This window comes from Lathyrus oleraceus, chromosome 1, assembly GCF_024323335.1.
Source record: "Lathyrus oleraceus cultivar Zhongwan6 chromosome 1, CAAS_Psat_ZW6_1.0, whole genome shotgun sequence".
Taxonomy (NCBI): Eukaryota; Viridiplantae; Streptophyta; class Magnoliopsida; order Fabales; family Fabaceae; genus Lathyrus; species Lathyrus oleraceus.
The window spans coordinates 407,454,433-407,473,702 of record NC_066579.1 but is presented as its reverse complement, the minus strand read 5'-3'; the positions used below and the strand labels follow the sequence as shown (position 1 = coordinate 407,473,702).

The window sequence follows — 19,270 nt, the reverse complement described above, 5'->3', positions numbered from 1 at the left end:
GAGATAAATATTACACATTATACTATATTACTTAATTACATCATCAATAAATATTACAGATTAAATAAAGCAATATAGACCAACAACATATTTAAATTTTGTCTCTGATTCTATTTATATAAATTTTTTTTTTATAGATTTATTCAATAATTAATATATTTGATCTATATTTTATTCAAATACGTTATTTATTTAATGGATTTAAAAAACAGATTTTTTTTTATAAATAGGATTAGAGAAGTAGTATTTTATGTAAGACTCTATAGTTATACATGCAAGTTTTTTCTTACTATGAATACATATAAAATAATTATTTCATAACTTTTCAATAGATTTTGTCAAATGATAGAATTAGGACATTATCAATGCTTGATAGACTATGATCACAATAATGATCTGATTCATAAAACTTTCCATAATGTGTAGCTATATACATGCCACTATACAAATAGCAACTTTTCAATTAAATATCCCCTTAAAAATCTACCATAACTGCAGGTTTTATGTAAGTATTTACTTATCATTTTTCTTGTTTTCACAAGATACATCACATCACATCACATCACATCACATTTATTGTAACATAAAAATTTGCATACAACATATTTGATAAATTGTCACAGAGAGCTTTGTGAACTGAAACTGATTTGGTTAGGAATCACTGGCAGCCACCAGGTGCAAAGCCAAGTTTGGAATTGGCAACATCATAAGCGACCTTAAATGTTTGCTGTTGATAATTCCCAATAATGGCAATAGAGCTTGTCTGAGAATTACCTGCTATAGCCAAACAAGTAACACCCTTCTCAAGTTCTAAGAGGGTATTGTGACCGGTAAGTGGTAACTCAGCACCTCCTCCAAATATAAGCGCAATCACAGGCACTGATTCTGAGATTTCCTTAACACTACCTGTAAAACAAGTATCCAATAAAGAAATTCCTGGTGCTTGTTTATATTTCTTGGACAAGATCGTCACTAAAGCATTTTTCAGGGCCGTATAAACAGGCGTAGGTAGCCTTGTAATAACCGTGCCAGAATCGATGATAGTAGGAACCTTATAACTCGATGCTGCGATTCCCAATGGCTTTCCTCCCACAGTGATTGCATTCAAATCTATAAAATATAAGCTAGGAACTTTTGGATTCTTAAGTATAGGAGTGAATTTGTACGGCGAAGGTGTCAATGATGATGTTCCGATTGACAAGAAACCTTCCTTGGTAGAGTTTGGTGCTGAAAAAGACGTAGGAAGACAGTAGGAAAAGGCGTTTCCGTATTTTCCAGACAATTGCGCAAGCATGGATAGTTTGTCATTGGCCATACCGATTATACCTGACGACCTTCCAAACAAACCTTGATTTTCCTGTCCACATCCGTATACAAAAGCCGGTAGTCTCTCTGACGGTGTTATGGTTAAAACATCTTGACTCAAGTAACCGAGCGAGAGAGATGAATCGCCATAGCTTGCTTTGTAGACACAAGCATTCGAGACTTTTGAACAACTTGGTTCATTGAGTGTGGAAGATTTGAGAGAAGAACATTGAGGGGACGAACACGGTAAGGTTTTATAGGTATTAGACGAGGAAGGATTGAAAATAGGATCATCTTGTGCATGACAGTATATAGTACAAGGTTGACATTGGAGCCATGAGAAGGAACTACCTGTGTCTACAAGCATGCTATAGTACTTTGTAGGGCTACCAAGTCCTATTTTTGTAAAATAATTCCCTGAACCAATTAATAAACCTGATTTCAATGGTATGCTGACAAGTTTTGGTTTTGATTTTGGTGCTCCAACTTTACTTTTGGAATCAGAATTGGTGGATATTCTCGAATGAAGGTACCTGACACGCTCCTGATCTTTCGCAAGCATGTCAGAGAATAAAAATGATTTGGATTTCTGAGATGACTTGAGACTTGCGACATGATACAATTTGAGATGCACGCCGCCATGCTTGTGAGTCAACAAACTATCTGCAGATTCAACAGTTTGCAAGTTTAGTATACATATATGGTTAAACAAAATTTAAAACCTAATCATTCTAATATCAGAAAAATGAAACCTCAAAAGGTTGAGATACATGCCTTCAAATTCCACAAGAGAAGATGCTATTGCAAGATGTGCAGAGAAAACTAGAAACCAAAAGAGACTCATCTCATACACTACTTGGACAACTCTGCAAATTTTGGTTTGGTTTAGTTTCTTACTCTTAGGAATATATATCATACTACAACTCTACTTGTAAGCAAACCGACACTTTTTTTTTTCAAAAATTCGAAAAGGTAAAAGTTATTACTAACGTGACACTAATGACTATTTTTGAACTATTCTCGAAAGGATTTAAACTCCGTCCTTTTAAGTTACAAGTTCAAACTCTTACGACTGAAATTAAAAAAGCGTGCATAAAAAACTATTTGTCGTATGGGGCCATAGTTGAAATAAGTTTCATTCATTTGCTGAATTAGGTAGTGAGTGCTTTAAATACCCTTCAACCTATTTCATCCTCAACAGACCCAAGGTGTTTCATGAATGGTGATGGGGTAGCTAAATGGTCTATTATGACCCTCTTGTATAAACTACCTTGAATAGACTATGGTTGTTACAACAATATTTTAAATACTAGACCTACACATCCTTATGCAATAATAACACCATTAATTCACATGTCCAACCACACAAAAGTGAATGAAAAGAGAAAAGAAAGAGTGATTATTTGCCAAATGTTAATTTGACATACTCCTTTCAGTAGCTCTTGTGCTTTTCTAGCTTATCAGTGAATAAGGAAACAAATGAAGTAGCCATAAATGTTACCAAGTTATTCTGTATGTACTTGTTGGCATGAGAGTTATGTTACGGCAGAGTTCTATGATGGGCGGGGTAGATTAGTATTTAAAAATGATCTAAAACTCTAATTATGATTAATGACGCTTCTCAAAAGTAGAAGTTTGGAATCCTCGTCGGATTAGAGTGAAAATAACAAATTGGAATATTATCCTGAGACGAATTAAGTAAAGTTTACTAAATTTCTTTTTCTCTCGGTGAAATTATTTTAGCATTGTAATTACAATTTTCATATGTGAAATACTTATTTATTAACATGGTATTGGAGAACTCTCGATTTTTGGAATTTGCTTTCGCATAAATTCTAGTTGTCGTCGTCAGTAATTTTTTCACCTTTACTGCGGGTTCCTTTTGGTTGTTACTATTCGGGGATCTTGTTTCAACATACTTTACTTTTTAGGTATTTTTTATTACCACTTGGTTATTTGCTTATTACATTAGATAATCACGTTCATCTAATGGAAGAAGTTATTAATCAAGGTACACCACTGCCTCCTCCTCCACCGTCTTCAAAATCTCTACTTACTTCTTTTAATCATAAGGATTTTGTCATTAAAAAAGTTATTGGTTCAATAGAAAAAAATATTTTTAATAGTCTTAGTTGATCTATCGGTTGATCCTTCATATGTTGAAAGATTGTGATTTGTTTGACCATCTTAAAGACAATTCTCGATCAAGAACCCTTCCTAATTTTTCTTTTAGGATAAAAATGATTTTGTTACTACTCTGTTTTGGAACTATATCTCTAAAAATGAGCATAAATTGCATCCTCTTCTCTACCATACGGGTCATTTGAAATCACCTATGACACATTTATTCCATGAAACAAGATATTGCTACTTGTTATGATTTAAAAAGAAAAATCTTCAACACCAAGCAGGGAGGTCTTTTGTTCCCCCGACTATTTTGGGGTTCTCAATGGTTTTTAGCTTGAGCTAGATCAGTATTAGAATCTGAATTTAAAGATGGTGCCGGTCAAGATGCCACCATACTTACTATTGCCATTGAGAGGGAACATATATTTGATTTCTTTGTCAGACTAAATGCATAATTTGACCTCATCGATTGCATATTTTGGAAAAGAAAAAAGTATACGCTCTTCATGTTTGTTTGCACTGAGGAGACTCATCGTCACACTATGCTTAATTAGGACCCTTCTGATGTATAAGCACTATTAGCTGACAAAATAGGAAAACAAGGAACACCATTATCCTCATTCAAGAGTGCTCGTGATAAATACTATTGTGAACACTTAAAATAGATCGGGCATACAAAGGAAAGATGTTTCAAACTACATGGAAATGATCATGTTCTTAGTCGAGGAGGAAGTTCTCAATATATGCACCAAAATCAGACAAATGTAGTTGCAGATGCCACCGATATTGAAAACTTTTTTAAGGGGGGCACATATATTTCATCTTTCATTCAGGATGACATGGAACATTTAAAGTCTCTTCTTGACTTCATTAGTAAGTATTTTCAAACTGAATCACTAGCAATCACTTGTAAGAGTTTGTGCTCTCAATCTTTTATTGTTTGTAGTGTTATACCTAAGAATGTTTGGATTCTTGACTCATAAGCTACTAACCATATGATTTTCGATTCCTCATTGCTATCTTGTTATTCGTCACCTTCGAGTATTCCTTATATATGTGTTGTCGAAGGATCTCATGCCCATGTTATTTGTCAAGAGTATTTTTTATATTTCAAGTGTTGTAATCGGTTAACACGAGGGTGTAACCGGTTACAACAAGACAAATATCACTTATGAGCTAAAGAAACTGGACATGCATCGTGGTTGTAACTGGTTAACGTAACCACGTAATTAGTTATCACTAAATAAGAATTAATTTTTGTGTCAGCTATAACTGGTTACAGATTTAGTATAACCGACTACAGGCCCGAGTTTTCTATTTTTTCAGTTATGTATTTGTGTGACTTGTGTCCCAATCATTTTTTATTGTTTGTATAAATTCCTTGGATGCATAATCATCTTTTTAGTGAAATTTTACTTCTCACTATCAATTATTTTTCTCTCATATTCCTCTCCCCCTCTCAACTAGGGGTGTTCAGAACCAAACAATCCAATAAAAAATCGCAAATCAAATCAAAACTGCAAAAAATTGCATTTGATTCGAATGTGTTTGGGTTATTTTATAACAAAACGGCATAGTTCGGTTTAGTTTGCGGTTGTATTTTGCAAACCGAACTAAACCAAACCAAACTGCATTATGTTACAACTCAAACTTCACTTATCCCACATCCAAACCAAAACTCAAACCTATTATGCCTTTACCCTACAAATATTCTCTTACTCACACTTAGATTTTAGTTTCAACATTTTCAAATCTCTCTTATTAGTATCACACATTCTTCTCATCTATTTGTCATGTAGATCTCGCCTCTTCTACTATAATATATCATCTCTTATGTTCTTTATTTTTCATTTTCTTAATTTTATGTTATTGTTTCTCTTCCAATTACATTTTTATCACATCTTTCTTCTCTAATCTCGCATCTCTTATGTTCTTTCTTTTTCATCTTCTCTAATCTCTCATCTTCTTTGCTTTTTCTTTTTTATAATAGTATTTTTTATACTGTTTTATGCTACTATTTTATGTTTTTTATTCCAATTTTGTCTAATCTTATATTTGTATATTTAATGAAAAGTTTTTGTCTAAATATAATGAGTTTTTTTATTATTTGGTAAAGTATGAATGACTAAACACAAATTTATGTTGTTCTCTATAGTGTATGTTGTCGCATCCGCGAAAAACAACCGGCGGGCTAAAACAAAACAACATAGAGCCGTCACCGTGCGTTATTTATCCCAAAGAGGGAAAGGAAACGCTCGAAGTAAACCTGGAAAAGACATGGTCTCGCGACCAAAGAGAGATGGGATCGGGAGTCGGTTATGCGAAGGGAAGGTATTAGCACCCCTACGCATCCGTCGTACTCGACGGGATCCACGCTCAAAAGAATATAAGAAAGGTTGCTAAACTACTCACAAACATCACACACACATACTGGAAACAAAACAGGTGGAAAGAGGGGAAATGGCTCGCTAGGATATCGCATCCTATGCCTACGTATCTCATCTGGAATGAGAATCAGAGCTACCGTAGTTCGGCTCACGCACGCTGTAACACCCTTCTAAAATACCCCAAATATTTAATTAAAATAACAACATATATCAATCAGAGTAATTATGCAATTAAGGGTGTCACACAATCATTTCACACCATTCACCAAATAACTGTCATGCTCTTTTATTAATTCAAAACATAAAGCATTTGCACAATACGCAACGGATAGAAATCAAATCAATCATGCAAAACATGTAACACATTACATGTAAAATTATTCAACAAGGTAAAACATCCCGTCCCGATGTTACATCTATCAGAGCATGACCCACTAAGGAGACTACACTATACTCCAAGCACTAGCTTCTACTCAATCACTGCTCGTTACCTGAAAAATAGTTGTAAGGGTGAGTTCCTCAATCGATATAATAAGCATTATAAAATATCATGTAATGCTAAGTAAATAACACATTAATCACCCTAATCATATCACACATTCGGTAACGGCACATCAACTCAAATGGCATACTCAATACCAACACAATTCATACTCATACCCAATGCCAACACAAACACACGTATAATATTGGAATACATCCATTCATATTATACGTCATACATACATTATGCAATGAGACTCCATGCATGCGGTACCGACTATTCGTGAACATATAGTTCACCTCACCGATCAAATCCAGATACGGCTACCAAGCCCACTAGTCCCACTCATTTGAGACCTAGTGACTCACTCACTAATTCCTCACCACGGGAATTAGCTACCACCCCAAGGGCCATGCTATGCACGCTAATCACCTAGCATGCAAACATCAACAACAATCTACAATGATTTACTCACTAATTCCTCACCATGGGAATTAGCTACCACCATAAAGGCCACAATATACATGCTAATTCACCTAGCAATGCAACATCATCAACAACAATCCACAATGGACATATGCTCACACTCTAAGCCATAAAACAGTCCATTCACCAACACATGCATAATATATACATTCACAACATTATGCATATTTTCACACCTCATCAGCATATTTATCACATAATCATATCATGTCATGCCAATTAATCAATCACAGTATTAACACACTCTACTAATACCTATACTACTCAAAACAACGGGAAATAATCCCTACTATATCACATACCGATATAGGCCAACCATCAAATATGTACACAACATTTAAATACCAATTTTCCCACTTTTCAACAGTGTTAACCGGTTAACGCCCTGGGTTAACCGGTTAACGCAGACCAAAACACGCTTCCTGGCAAAACTTAACAGTGTTAACCGGTTAACGCCCTGGGTTAACCGGTTAACGCAGACAGAACAGCAATTTCTCAGAAGCCACAACAGTGTTAACCGGTTAACGCCCTGGGTTAACCGGTTAACGCAAGCAAAACAGCAATATTTTCACAGTTCATAACAGTGTTAACCGGTTAACACCCTGGGGTAACCGGTTAACGCAAGACAGAAAGCTGTTCCTGCGCTAACACGAAGCAGACTGCAGAATTCTCCGCATTTTCCGCCGTTGGAGGACTTCCGGACTTCCGATTCCGATTCCGTAAAAAGCTATACGTTCGGGAAATTACGACTCATACAAATACAGATTCAATTACAGCTTTAACACAACGTATCCAACACAATTTTTCAGCATTCAACATCCCAATTAGGGTCAATTCAACGGTTTATCACTACCCATTACATGTTACCCCATAATACCCATTAAACGACGATAAACCCCCCTTACCTGAGTTAATCCGGCGAATCTTTAAGCTTCAAGCTTTTCTCTTCTCCAACCTTCTTCCTCTTGCTCTGTCTCTTTGCCCTTTTCCTCCTTTCAGCCGCTTCTCTGCTTTCACGTGAAAACCTTTTCTTTACCAAATGGGACTCTTTTTCTTATTTCCAACTTATATATATATTTTCCAATAATTATTATCCCAATAATTATAATAACAATAATCCAATAATTCCAATTATTTAATTAAATTAATAAATATAATATTAACTTAAATTAAATAATTATCTTATTTTTATCGGGGTGTTACACACGCCAAACAAAACACACTCAGGAAACCGACTGCCAATCGCTGGACTTACGTCAGACTCCACACAAACCGGCAAACATGGAAACTGAATGCCAATCGCTGGACTTACATCAGACTCCGAACCAAACAAACCCACACTGGAAACCAAATGCCAATTGCTGGATTTATATCGGACTCCAAGCACACAACAATAGGATACAGAATGCCAATCGCTGGGCTTACATCCATCTCCTAACACACACAAGAAAGGATAACCAACAACAAGTTAATAGGGAGTCTGGAACTCGAGCCTAATACCTGTCAAGCAAACACACACAAAAAGAAAAAGGGTGCCCGGAGAGATCTCGTACGATCTCCTGCCTACATACCTCATCTGGTATGAGGATCAGGGCAACGTAGTTCCCCTTAACAAGGGAGAAACTTTCTCCTAACCAAAGACTGGGAAATGACCAACTAGAAGGGAGACTGACTCGAGCCTAATAGTTATCATGTAATCCACCATGGTCCTAGGTTGAGTTTTCTATCTAACTTGCACAGGCATCAAGCTATCTTAATCAGGATAAACAAAGCAAACATACACACAATTAGCACACACTATATACAAACAAAGTGGGCTCACACAAGGTTAGGCTGTGAAACACAAGCCAACTGGAATCGGGTGTAGTTAGCTCTTAACCCTAACATTGAGAGTTAGGGTGAAGCAGATGAAATGGGAAATGAGGGTAAGACCTCACAGCTCTTATCCCTGGCCTGGGAGAGCTTCAGACAGATGAAAGTGTGGGAGTTCAGAAAGTTGGAACTCTTCTCCACATATGACTGACTCAACAAAGATCTTGGGTTAATATCCACAATGCATCGACACAAGGTGGGAGCAGAGGGATGACACACTGAATAGCAGGAGATGGATTACACATCTCTTATATCTGCCAATTGCCTCATAGAGGTCTTTTCCCGCTTGGCACAAAGATAAACAAACATAAGCATTGCCTCTTAAGGAGGGCTTCAGACAGGTGCCTGCCCAAGTAACATGACAGGTCTTCCAGACTACATGAAGTCAGAGAAGTTATACCTCAAATGGTTAAGCAACCAAGCAACAACAAAAGCAAGTTCAAAGAACTTAAGCAACTAATGTACCTGAAAACAATCTAACTCAGTCAGTACACAACTCACAAAGTCAATCAGACAGTTAATAGTCAACAGTCAACAAACATAGTCAAACAAGCCAAGCATCAATGAGCAAGGCACAAGCTCAACTCAAATGAGCTAAAAGCAACCTAAAAAACAAGTCAAGATTAGCTAATCATCAACCAAATGATCCAACTCAAGCAAATGAATCAATTCCCTTATGACCACATGCTCCTTATCCTGAAAACAAAACTCAAACATAAGCATCAACCACTAGGACAAGGCCTAGGGTCAAAGAAGGAGAAATAATTCGAAACAGAACATGAAAATTGGAATGAATCAAATTCAATCCAATAAGAACATAATCCAAAAGGTTCCACATCCATATCATGCACCAAGTTCATTTCACAAATCAAATAAGGCAAGACAGGCAAATTGGAAGCTCATTGAAGCAACAGAATGAACACATCCACATTAATTCCAAAATGATTCAATAAATCTCAAGAAAAATCATGGCTAAACAGCACACACAACATGATCAACACACCAAAAATCAAGGCATTTGGACAAGTCTAAGCATGGCAAATAAATTCCATAAGGCAAGGCAAGCACAAACATGCTCAAATAGGGCACAAAATGCTACATCAACTTAACACAAGCCTAAAACAGAATTGGCAAATGATAAATGCCTCAAACCAAAGCCAAAATAAACTTCAATGTGTCTAGAAACAATGTGCAAAATTTTACATTCATAGGATAAACAACCATCATTTCACAAATCATTGAAGTTCATGACTATTGAAAAGTCCACAAATGGTCATCCAGCAAGAAAAATACCAAACAAATCAGAAATCAATCCAAAGATTCCACAAAAAATCATGATCAATCCTAACATCCAGAAGAAGCATCATGCAAAACATCACATCATTTGGCATTTATTTGGCATGGTAAATAAATTCAACAAATTGAGCAAGCAAAGGTGTGACACACATTGTCACACCTACATTAACCAGATCATATCTCAACAACCATAAATGCTAAAAATGAAAACTCAACACCAAAAGGTCCCTAAAGATGTCTAGTTTAAGCATACCAAATTTCAAAGGCATTGGATTAAAATTCATCATTTCACAAAACATATAGCAAGCAAGGTACAAAAAGCACATGCATACACAAACCCTAGGCAAAATTAAATTCCATCCAAGCACAATTTCTGGAAAAATAATCATAAAATAGTATACATAATGAGGAACAAGATGCAAAAAATCTCATGTCATTTGGATACATATCTATGGAGTTATGATTTTTTAAAGTGAAGAAAAATAAAAAAAAACATGAATGACATAGCATGAACATGAATGGAATAAATGAAATAATATGCAAAGGCGATTTGGAAATGGCATATGCTGGGAATCGAAGTGTGTGGACATTTAAATGAAGCGCGCTGGCTGCCAAAACGCAGCGCTTCATTAATCTATGTGGCAATGGCAAGCGCTCCGAGCCAATCAATCAGCCACGTGAATGCTGATTTGGACCAATGCATGGACATGAACACAAAAACACATGCACACAAGCGCCTGGACAGATCAAACACATTCTGGAAATCTAAAACCCTAACATTCATACATGTTCTTCATGTTCATCATCATCAAGAACACAAGTGTCCAGAAATGGAAAATAATCACATCATCGTGTTCCTCTCACCTCATACAACATGAATCCAGGCTTGGTTTAACATGAATCAATATATATTCAGCAAATCGCACGCATACATTTTCATGCATCAAACTTCCAATCACTATATCTATCTCATTTCTTCATGAAAATCAGTGATCTAAAGTGCAGATTAACCACCAAAGCACGATCTACAACAAGCATCTATCAATTTCATGAATTAGGACATTCGAATTCTAACCTTGTTGAAGCTACAGAAGTGAAATCAACGGATTCAGGTCCTGGAAAGCAGAAACAGATGTTCTTCAGCTCTTGTATGATGATTTGGATGAAGGATGATAGCTTAATCTTGCACGATCTGGCCAAAAAATCCAACTGCCATTGATGGATGTAAACTTTAACAGTCCTCAAATCAGCTCGAAACTTGATGGATCTTGCTTCCAAAATGTTCAATTATGCTTGTGGATGAAGGATTAATCAAGGACAAGCAATGCTTTTGAAGAAATTTGCAGAAAAATTTGAGAGCACAATGTGAAGAAAATAGTGAAATGGATCTAGATCTGAGAATTATGATGTGTTCCTCTTGTTTTCTGTTATGATTATGCTTTTATATGAGCTGCTAATCAAGTTTGTTAATCACAATTAAGCAATGCAAATGGATTAGTGAAATTGAAGGTGTAATGCCAAATTTGTAAATGCACCTTATGCATGAGAATCCAATGGAACAGTGCACGATTCTGGTTTGAATTTCACTTGAAATGTGGTTTGGAACCAAATGCAAATGCTAGAATGTGAAACCAATGCACCATTTTCAAATTTGGAATTTCCCTCCAAAATTCAAATGAAAAGTCAAATATTTTTGTGATCAAAATGCATGGCTTATGATGCATGAATTGGATAGTGCATGTCAAGAGAGAAATGTTGCAAAAAGAACCATCTCATTTGGCCTTATGGTTTGAAAGTTATGCCTTCTTGAAGTTCAAATTTACTTGACCATGATTGATCCATATCTTTCCAACCCTACATGAGAAATTCATGTTCTTGGACTTTTTGGAAATGGGAGAACAAGATCTTCAATTTTCATGTTGGACAAAATTTCATTTGAAGCTTTCTTGGTCATGTGATCTTGAGGAGAAAACCTTTCCATTTTTGGCAATTTTGAATTACAAGTCACTTTCTATTTTTGGAAAGTTTTGTCCTGACTTTGTTTTCTTCAATGTTGATGTTTGAAATGTCAAATGAGACTTGTTTGAACATGAATGAAGTATTTCTAACCACTTCCCACCTCCAAATCCAACAGTTGACTTGTGGTTGACTTTTTCCAGTTGATAGATGACTTGGTCATTCACAGATGAATCTGAGCCTCAATCTCCTGATGAAATAGCTCCCAGATGAAACCCTAGCTTTCACAAGCTCCATAAAATCATATGATGATCCCCATCTCAATGAAGACCTCATCTCCTTGCAAAACCCTGATTGGCATAATACAATTGATTAGGGTTGACCAGAGGTCAAAACCCTAATCCCAAGGAACTGATCAGGCACAAGGAACCTCCTGGTGATGATAAGACCATGATGATGGTGATGTACCATTGCAACCAAGATGATGATCAATCTCCTTGAGGAACCAAGAAACCCCAATTGAAGCACAAACCCTTAGATGGCTAGTGATCAATTCATGAGACCCTTAGGCTTGAATCTTTTACCCTCTTTATCTTCTGAGCAAGACCTAGGAGGATGACTCGCTTATTGTCTCCATATGATATGCAAAGATGCAATGACTAATGTCCTACAAATGAAATGCAATATGCTAAGCTAGTCCCAAGAGAAGAGGGCAAATTTTGAGATGTTACAGCTGCCCCTATTCAATCCACTGTGAACCTGTCGATATGAACAACCTCGGCTTTCAGATGATCAGGGTGAAGAGTGATTGGATACCAAGAACAGATGAACAATTTGCACTCTGATGGGAAATAATTAACATTGCCTGTCATAATTGGCGAAGAAGCAATCTCAAAAGAAGAATCCGTCTGGTACGGAGAAAAGTCAGTCTGAATACCGAAACAGAAATGTTGACCTGTATACCAAAATAAATGGTAACACAGGAATAACCATGGCCTGAACACCACTTATCCGCTGGGGATTTATTACTCTATTTTTCTTTTTCTTGAACCCCAAAACTTTCTGATGATTTCCTCTTTTTCATTTTCTTGAACCCCGAACAAACATTTTCTTGCGTATGATCCCGGATCACCGCGGTTGAACCCCGACATCTTCATAGTAGCCTTGTTTGCCAAATAATGAACCCCGCTCTCCATTTGAACCCCAGTCGCCTGACGATAACTTGTGATCGCCATTGTGAACCCCGTTCTCCAGAAAACACCCTGTGTATCCCTTTCTCCATTTGGACCCCGTTCTCCAGAAAATGCCGCAACACTTCCTTTTCTCCATTTGAACCCCGTTCTCCGCTTTCTTGTGATAATTCCGCTGGCAACGCCGGAAATAACACCAAAACACCGCTCTGATGGCGACATATCAGAGGGTAAACCTTCACAAAAGGAAGGTAACATGTGCATCTCTTCCTCAGAAGACACCCATAACGACCTCTGTTGGCCTCAGCCAGAGTCTAAGGTGACACATGAACAGAAGATAATCCTGAGGACCTCATCCCGGATATAATCTTCAACTCCAATCTCCATTTGAACCCCGCTCTCCAGAAAATGCCGCAACATTTCTTTTTCTCCGATTGAACCCCGCTCTCCAGAAAATGCCGCAACACTTCCTTTTCTCCGATTGAACTGTATTTTCGCGCTGATCGCGTAACGTCCTTTGATTTTATTTCCATCTCCGCCCGACAGAAGTCTTTCCTCCAATATCGCACTACTGGGGAATACTGTTGATTCAAATCACGATGCCAAACTCCTCAGAGTAACATCTTCACCTTCTGGCGAAACCACCTCTCAAACAATAACCACGGTCTGAGACTAGCTTATGCTTGCAATGCTGATGCATGACTTTTTTCAGCGTAATGCCCCATAATCATGGAAATGCTACGCGATTTATTATGCAATATGCTATGCTTATCTACATGATGAATGCATAAAAGGTATCCCCCTTAAGGGACTCTTCTGGGGAGCTCGAGGCACTCTGCTGAGGAACTCGCCAACACCCTGATCTCCACCCTGCTGGGGAATAACACCGCTGCTGGGAAATAGGCCACCCTTACCGGGAATAACCTCCACTGAACCCGGTCCGCTTGGGGACTTCGTTGGGGAAAGAACCACCAACGCACTCTGTGGGGAAACCATCAATCTCTGACCTGCTGGGGATACAACAATCCCGACTCTGCTTGGAGAAACCACTACCAACAGATACCTCCACTGGAAATAGCAACCTTCAGGCCTGGCTGTTGAGGAAACACCGATCTCAAACCCACTGGGGAAATAACCAACCCGACCCTGCTAGGGAAAACACAGACCTTGAATCTGCCGAGGAGGTAACGATCCCAACTCTACTTGGGGAAACCAGGCAATTCTGGCACGGAACACCCGTCGACTCATCGAACCATGGCATTCACCGTCTAAATCCACTGTCAGCTTTCCAATTTTGAGAACTCCCAGACTCGTCTGGACTTTTCTGATTCATCACCTTGCATTCTCAACTGCTCCGTCCTCTACAGAGAACAAACTCCTTAGATTGGTACAAACTTTCTAATCTTCAGACTTTGAAGAGTCTTCTTGATTAATATCCAGGATCGTCGTACGTCCTCACCGTCTTTTCACCATTCTTTCATTCATTCGTCCCTGATTGGACTCCTCGGGGATCCTTCATCCAAAGCTTCCACATCACAACCTGCAAGTGAGTGAAAATATCTGACAGTACCTGCAAAAGAGATCGTTAGATAAAAACGTGCCCCAGGCGTGTCAAGATTTCAACACTTGGGTCACTCAACCTTCCGAATAAGATTTCAAGTTTTCAATCTTATAAACATGCATAGGAAGGGACCTGTATGTCTTAAAATGCAAAGATTCTTTATCACAAACAATTGGATGTTTTCGCAATCAAAGCGGTAATGAGAACAAAAACAAAATTATTTGACCGAATATGCATTTTATTGATTGAAAAAGTGTGGCTCAAATTGAGCAATACAAAGGAAGCAATTCCTGAAAAGAGGTAATTGCGCACAAAAGGAAAAATCTATCCTAATGGCAATGTGAAACCGCGATCTCATCGAGTTCCAACTCGGTTACACCCCATATGTCCTCAGACTCTCCGTGCTTTCTGCCTTCTGAACAAGACGCTTCTGACTGCTCCCTACCGGGGGTTATCCATGTCATATCCAAAGCGCAAACGATCATGCTAGACGCAGTTGTTCGTTTCAATCCCTCTTTTGCCTGGACCGCCCTTTCGGGTTTTCAGTCCACCGGGATACCCTTTTTTGCCCAAGCCGCCTTTTCAGGTTTTCGACTTTCCGGGTGTACAATTTTTTCATTTTATCCCTAAGTTTTGCCCGAACCTTTTCATCATTTTTTTTCGGTTCGCCGGGATGCCCATTTTTGCCTGGACTATTTTGTTCTTTTCGTCCAGCGGGTCTCTTATACGAAGTATTTTTTAACTGCGTCCGCATTCACAGGGGATGGAAAATCCTCGCCATCCATGGTCGTTAGCAACAAGGCTCCGCCAGAGAAAACCTTCTTGACCACGAATGGACCCTCATAATTGGGTGTCCACTTGCCCCTACGATCGTTTTGAGGAGGAAGGATCCTTTTCAGCACCATATCACCCACATGATACACACGAGGTCGTACCTTTCGGTCAAAAGCACGCTTCATCCTCTGCTGATACAACTGCCCATGACAGATGGCCGCCAGCCTCTTTTCCTCAATCAGGCTTAACTCCTCGTACCGAGTCCTTACCCATTCAGCCTCTTGCAATTTCACGTCCATCAGGACTCTCAAAGAGGGAATTTGAACCTCAACCGGTAGCACGACTTCCATTCCATATACCAAAGAGAAAGGTGTTGCCCCAGTAGACGTACGCACCGACGTTCGATACCCATGCAATGCAAATGGCAACATCTCATGCCAATCTTTATAAGTCACGACCATCTTCTGCACAATCTTCTTGATATTCTTATTGGCTGCCTCAACCGCCCCATTCATCTTCGGACGATAAGGAGAAGAATTGTGATGCTCAATCTTGAATTCCCGGCACAGTTCTGCCATCATCTTGTTGTTCAAATTAGAACCATTATCAGTAATGATTCTCTCGGGAACCCCATATCTGCAAATGATGTCTCTCTTCAGGAATCGGGCAACTACCTGCTTTGTCACGTTCGTATAAGAGGTTGCTTCCACCCACTTGGTGAAGTAATCAATAACCACTAATATGAACCGATGCCCATTCGAAGCCGTAGGCTCAATCTTCCCAATCATATTGATGCCCCACATAGCAAACGGCCACGGAGACGACATCAAACTCAGCGGATTTGGAGGCACGTGCACCTTGTCAGCATAAATCTGGCATTTATGACACTTCCGCACGAAATTGAAACATTGGGCATCCATTGTCATCCAATAATAACCTGCCCTCAGCAGCTTCTTCACCATTGCATTCCCACTGGCATGGGTACCAAACGACCCCTCATGAACCTCTTTCATCAACTGGCTTGTTTCTCTATCATCAACACATCTGAGCAAGACCCAATCAAAATTTCTCTTGTACAAAATCCCATCCTTATTCAAGTAGAACACCATGGCCAACCTCCGCAGAGTCTTTCGGTCTTTCTTGGATGCTCCCTCAGGATATTCTTGGGTTTCCAGATAGCGCTTGATATCGTAATACCACGGCTTCTCATCATCAGGCATTGTGTCAACAGCAAACACATAAGCCGATCTATCCAGACGTCCCACCTCAACACTGGGGAACTGATTCCACCACTGCACCTTAATCAAGGCAGCCAGAGTAGCCAAAGCATCCGCCAAAGGATTCTCTTCTCTAGGCACATGATGCAATACCACCTTGGTGAAAAACGTCAACAATCTCCTCGTATAATCCCGGTATGGAATTAAATGAGACTGATGCGTATACCATTTTCCGTTAACCTGATTCACGACCAAAGCTGAATCTCCATATATGACAAGGTTCTTGATTCTCAAATCAATCGCCTCTTCAATCCCCAAGATACAACCTTCGTATTCAGCCACGTTGTTGGTGCACTCAAATGTTAGCCGAGCAGTGTAACACCTCAAAATTTGCCCTCCTCTCTTGGGACTAGCTTAGCATATTGCATTATCATTTGTAGGTCATTAGTCATTGCATTTTTGCATATCATGTGGAGACAATAATCAAGTCATCCTCCCAAGTCTTATTCAGAAGATGAAGAGGTTAAAAGATTCAAGCCTGAGGGTCTTATTGAATTGATCACTAATCATCTGAAGGTTTGTGCTTCAATTAGGGTTTCTTGGTTCCTCAAGGAGATTGATCATTATCTTGGTTGAAATGGTACACCATCATCATGGATACATCATCATCACCAAGAGGTTCATTGTGCCTGATCATTTTTCTTGGGATTAGGGTTTTGACCTCTGGTCAACCCTAATCATCTGTATTGTGCCAATCAGGGTTTCTTCAAGGAGATGAGGTCTTCATTGAGATAAGGATCATCATGTGGTTTTTTGGAGCTTGTGGAATCTAGGGTGTCATTGTGGAGCCATTTCATCAGGAGATTGAGGCTCAAATTCATCTGTGCATGGCCAAGTCATCTATCAACTGAAAAAGTCAACCACAAGTCAACTGATGGATTTGGAGGTGGGAGAGTGTTAGAGAGACTTCATTCATGTCCAAACAAGTCTCATTGGACATTTCAAACACCAACATTGAAGAAAATAAAGTCAGGACAAAACTTTCCAAAAATAGAAAGTGACTTGTAATTCAAAATTGCCAAAAATGGAAAGGTTTTCTCCTCAAGATTACATAACCAAAAAAGCTTCAAATGAAATTTTGTTGAACATGAAAGTTGTAGATCTTGTTCTCCCATTTCCAAAAAGTCCAAGAACATGAATTTCTCATGTGTGGTTGAGAAGATATGGTCAAATCTTGGTCACATGAATTTGAACTTCACAAGTGCATAACTTTTGAACCATAAGGCCAAATGGAGTGGGATTTTTTGCAACATTCTTGTTTTGACATGAACTATCCAAATTATACATCACATATCATGCATTTTGATCATGAAAATATTTGAATTTCCATTTGAATTTTGGAGGGAAAATGGTAATTTGAAAAATATGCTTTGTTTTCACTTTCCACCAATTACATTTGCCTCCAAACATCATTTCATGTGGATTTAACTTAGAAAACGTGCACTGTTCCATTGGTATACACACATGAGGGTGAATTGCACAATTGGCCATATTACTTGGTTTTCACTAATACCATTGCATTTGCTTAATCATGATTAGCAAGGATCATTAACAGAACATATAAAAGCCTAAGCATAACTGTTTTTGTGATTAACACATCAAAATCTCAGATCTAGATCCATTTTGAAAAATCTCTTCAAACTTTTTCTCTTCACTTTTCTTCAATTCTTCACAAACATTGCTTTGTTCTTGATCAATCCTTGATCTACAAGCATAATTGAGTGTGTTGGAAGCAAGATCCATCCATTTTCGAGCTGTTTTGGGAACTGTTGAAGCAAGCATTCATCAATGGTAGCTGAGGATTTGAGCTGCATCAAGCGCAATTGAGCTATCAACATTCATCCATCCATTCACATGAGCATTGGAGAATACCTGTTTGGACATTACAAGGTCTGAAAACACCAAATCCAGTTCTGCATTCTCTTGAAGGTCAGATTTCGAACTCCTCAATTCATGAAATTATTGTATGCTTATGATAGATCTTTCATCCCTGAGTGCATTGAACTTTGAATCATCGAATTTCATCAAGAGATGAGTGAGTTAGGTTGAATCTAAGTTTGATGTGTGAATGTTCTCTTGCTCGATCCATGCATGTTGATGAGAATTAGGATAAATTGATCTTAGATTCGTGTTGTGCTTGGAAAGACGAGTGTGATGATGTATTTGTTTTTGATTTCTGGCATATTTGTGCATGACCTGGTGTCATACCCCAAAATTTGCCCGTTAATCTTGCAAGACATTTTTCAAGGCACTCTAACTCATTTTTCAAGGCATTGATCTTAAAGGAACAAAGGCCCAGCACACAGGTGGCCCAATCCAGAAAAGGACTTAAAATGGCTTGCTCGCTAGGCGAGCAAATCCTTCGCCTAGCGCACCCCTCGCTATACCACTCGCCTAGCGAAGCTTGCGAATACCAGAATTTTTGGGCTTCATTCTGAGCCCATCAGGTCACAAAAAATCATTATAAATACCAAGACCTCATTCAGAAAAAGGGAGATCTTTTGAACAAAAAAAGGAGAACACAAACACACACAGAGAGCAAACCCTGGAGGCTA

The 19,270-nt window shown here is 38.5% G+C and overlaps 1 protein-coding gene across 2 annotated transcripts; it reads right to left on the bottom strand.

Moving 5' to 3' along the window:
• Positions 1-378: 378 nt before the first annotated feature.
• On the bottom strand, positions 379-2,441 carry LOC127076082 (aspartyl protease family protein At5g10770). 2 transcript variants are annotated; one of them, XM_051017639.1, is made up of 2 exons: positions 2,076-2,441; positions 379-1,964 (listed from the first exon to the last, which is right to left on the bottom strand). In XM_051017639.1, the coding sequence occupies exons 1-2, from the start codon at positions 2,219-2,221 to the stop codon at positions 659-661; spliced, it is 1,452 nt and encodes a 483-aa protein (XP_050873596.1). In that variant the 5' UTR covers positions 2,222-2,441; the 3' UTR covers positions 379-658. The 2 variants fall into 2 exon arrangements, with proteins under 2 accessions (XP_050873596.1, XP_050873605.1); XM_051017648.1 differs by having other exon boundaries at positions 379-1,968; positions 2,080-2,441.
• Positions 2,442-19,270: the final 16,829 nt, after the last annotated feature.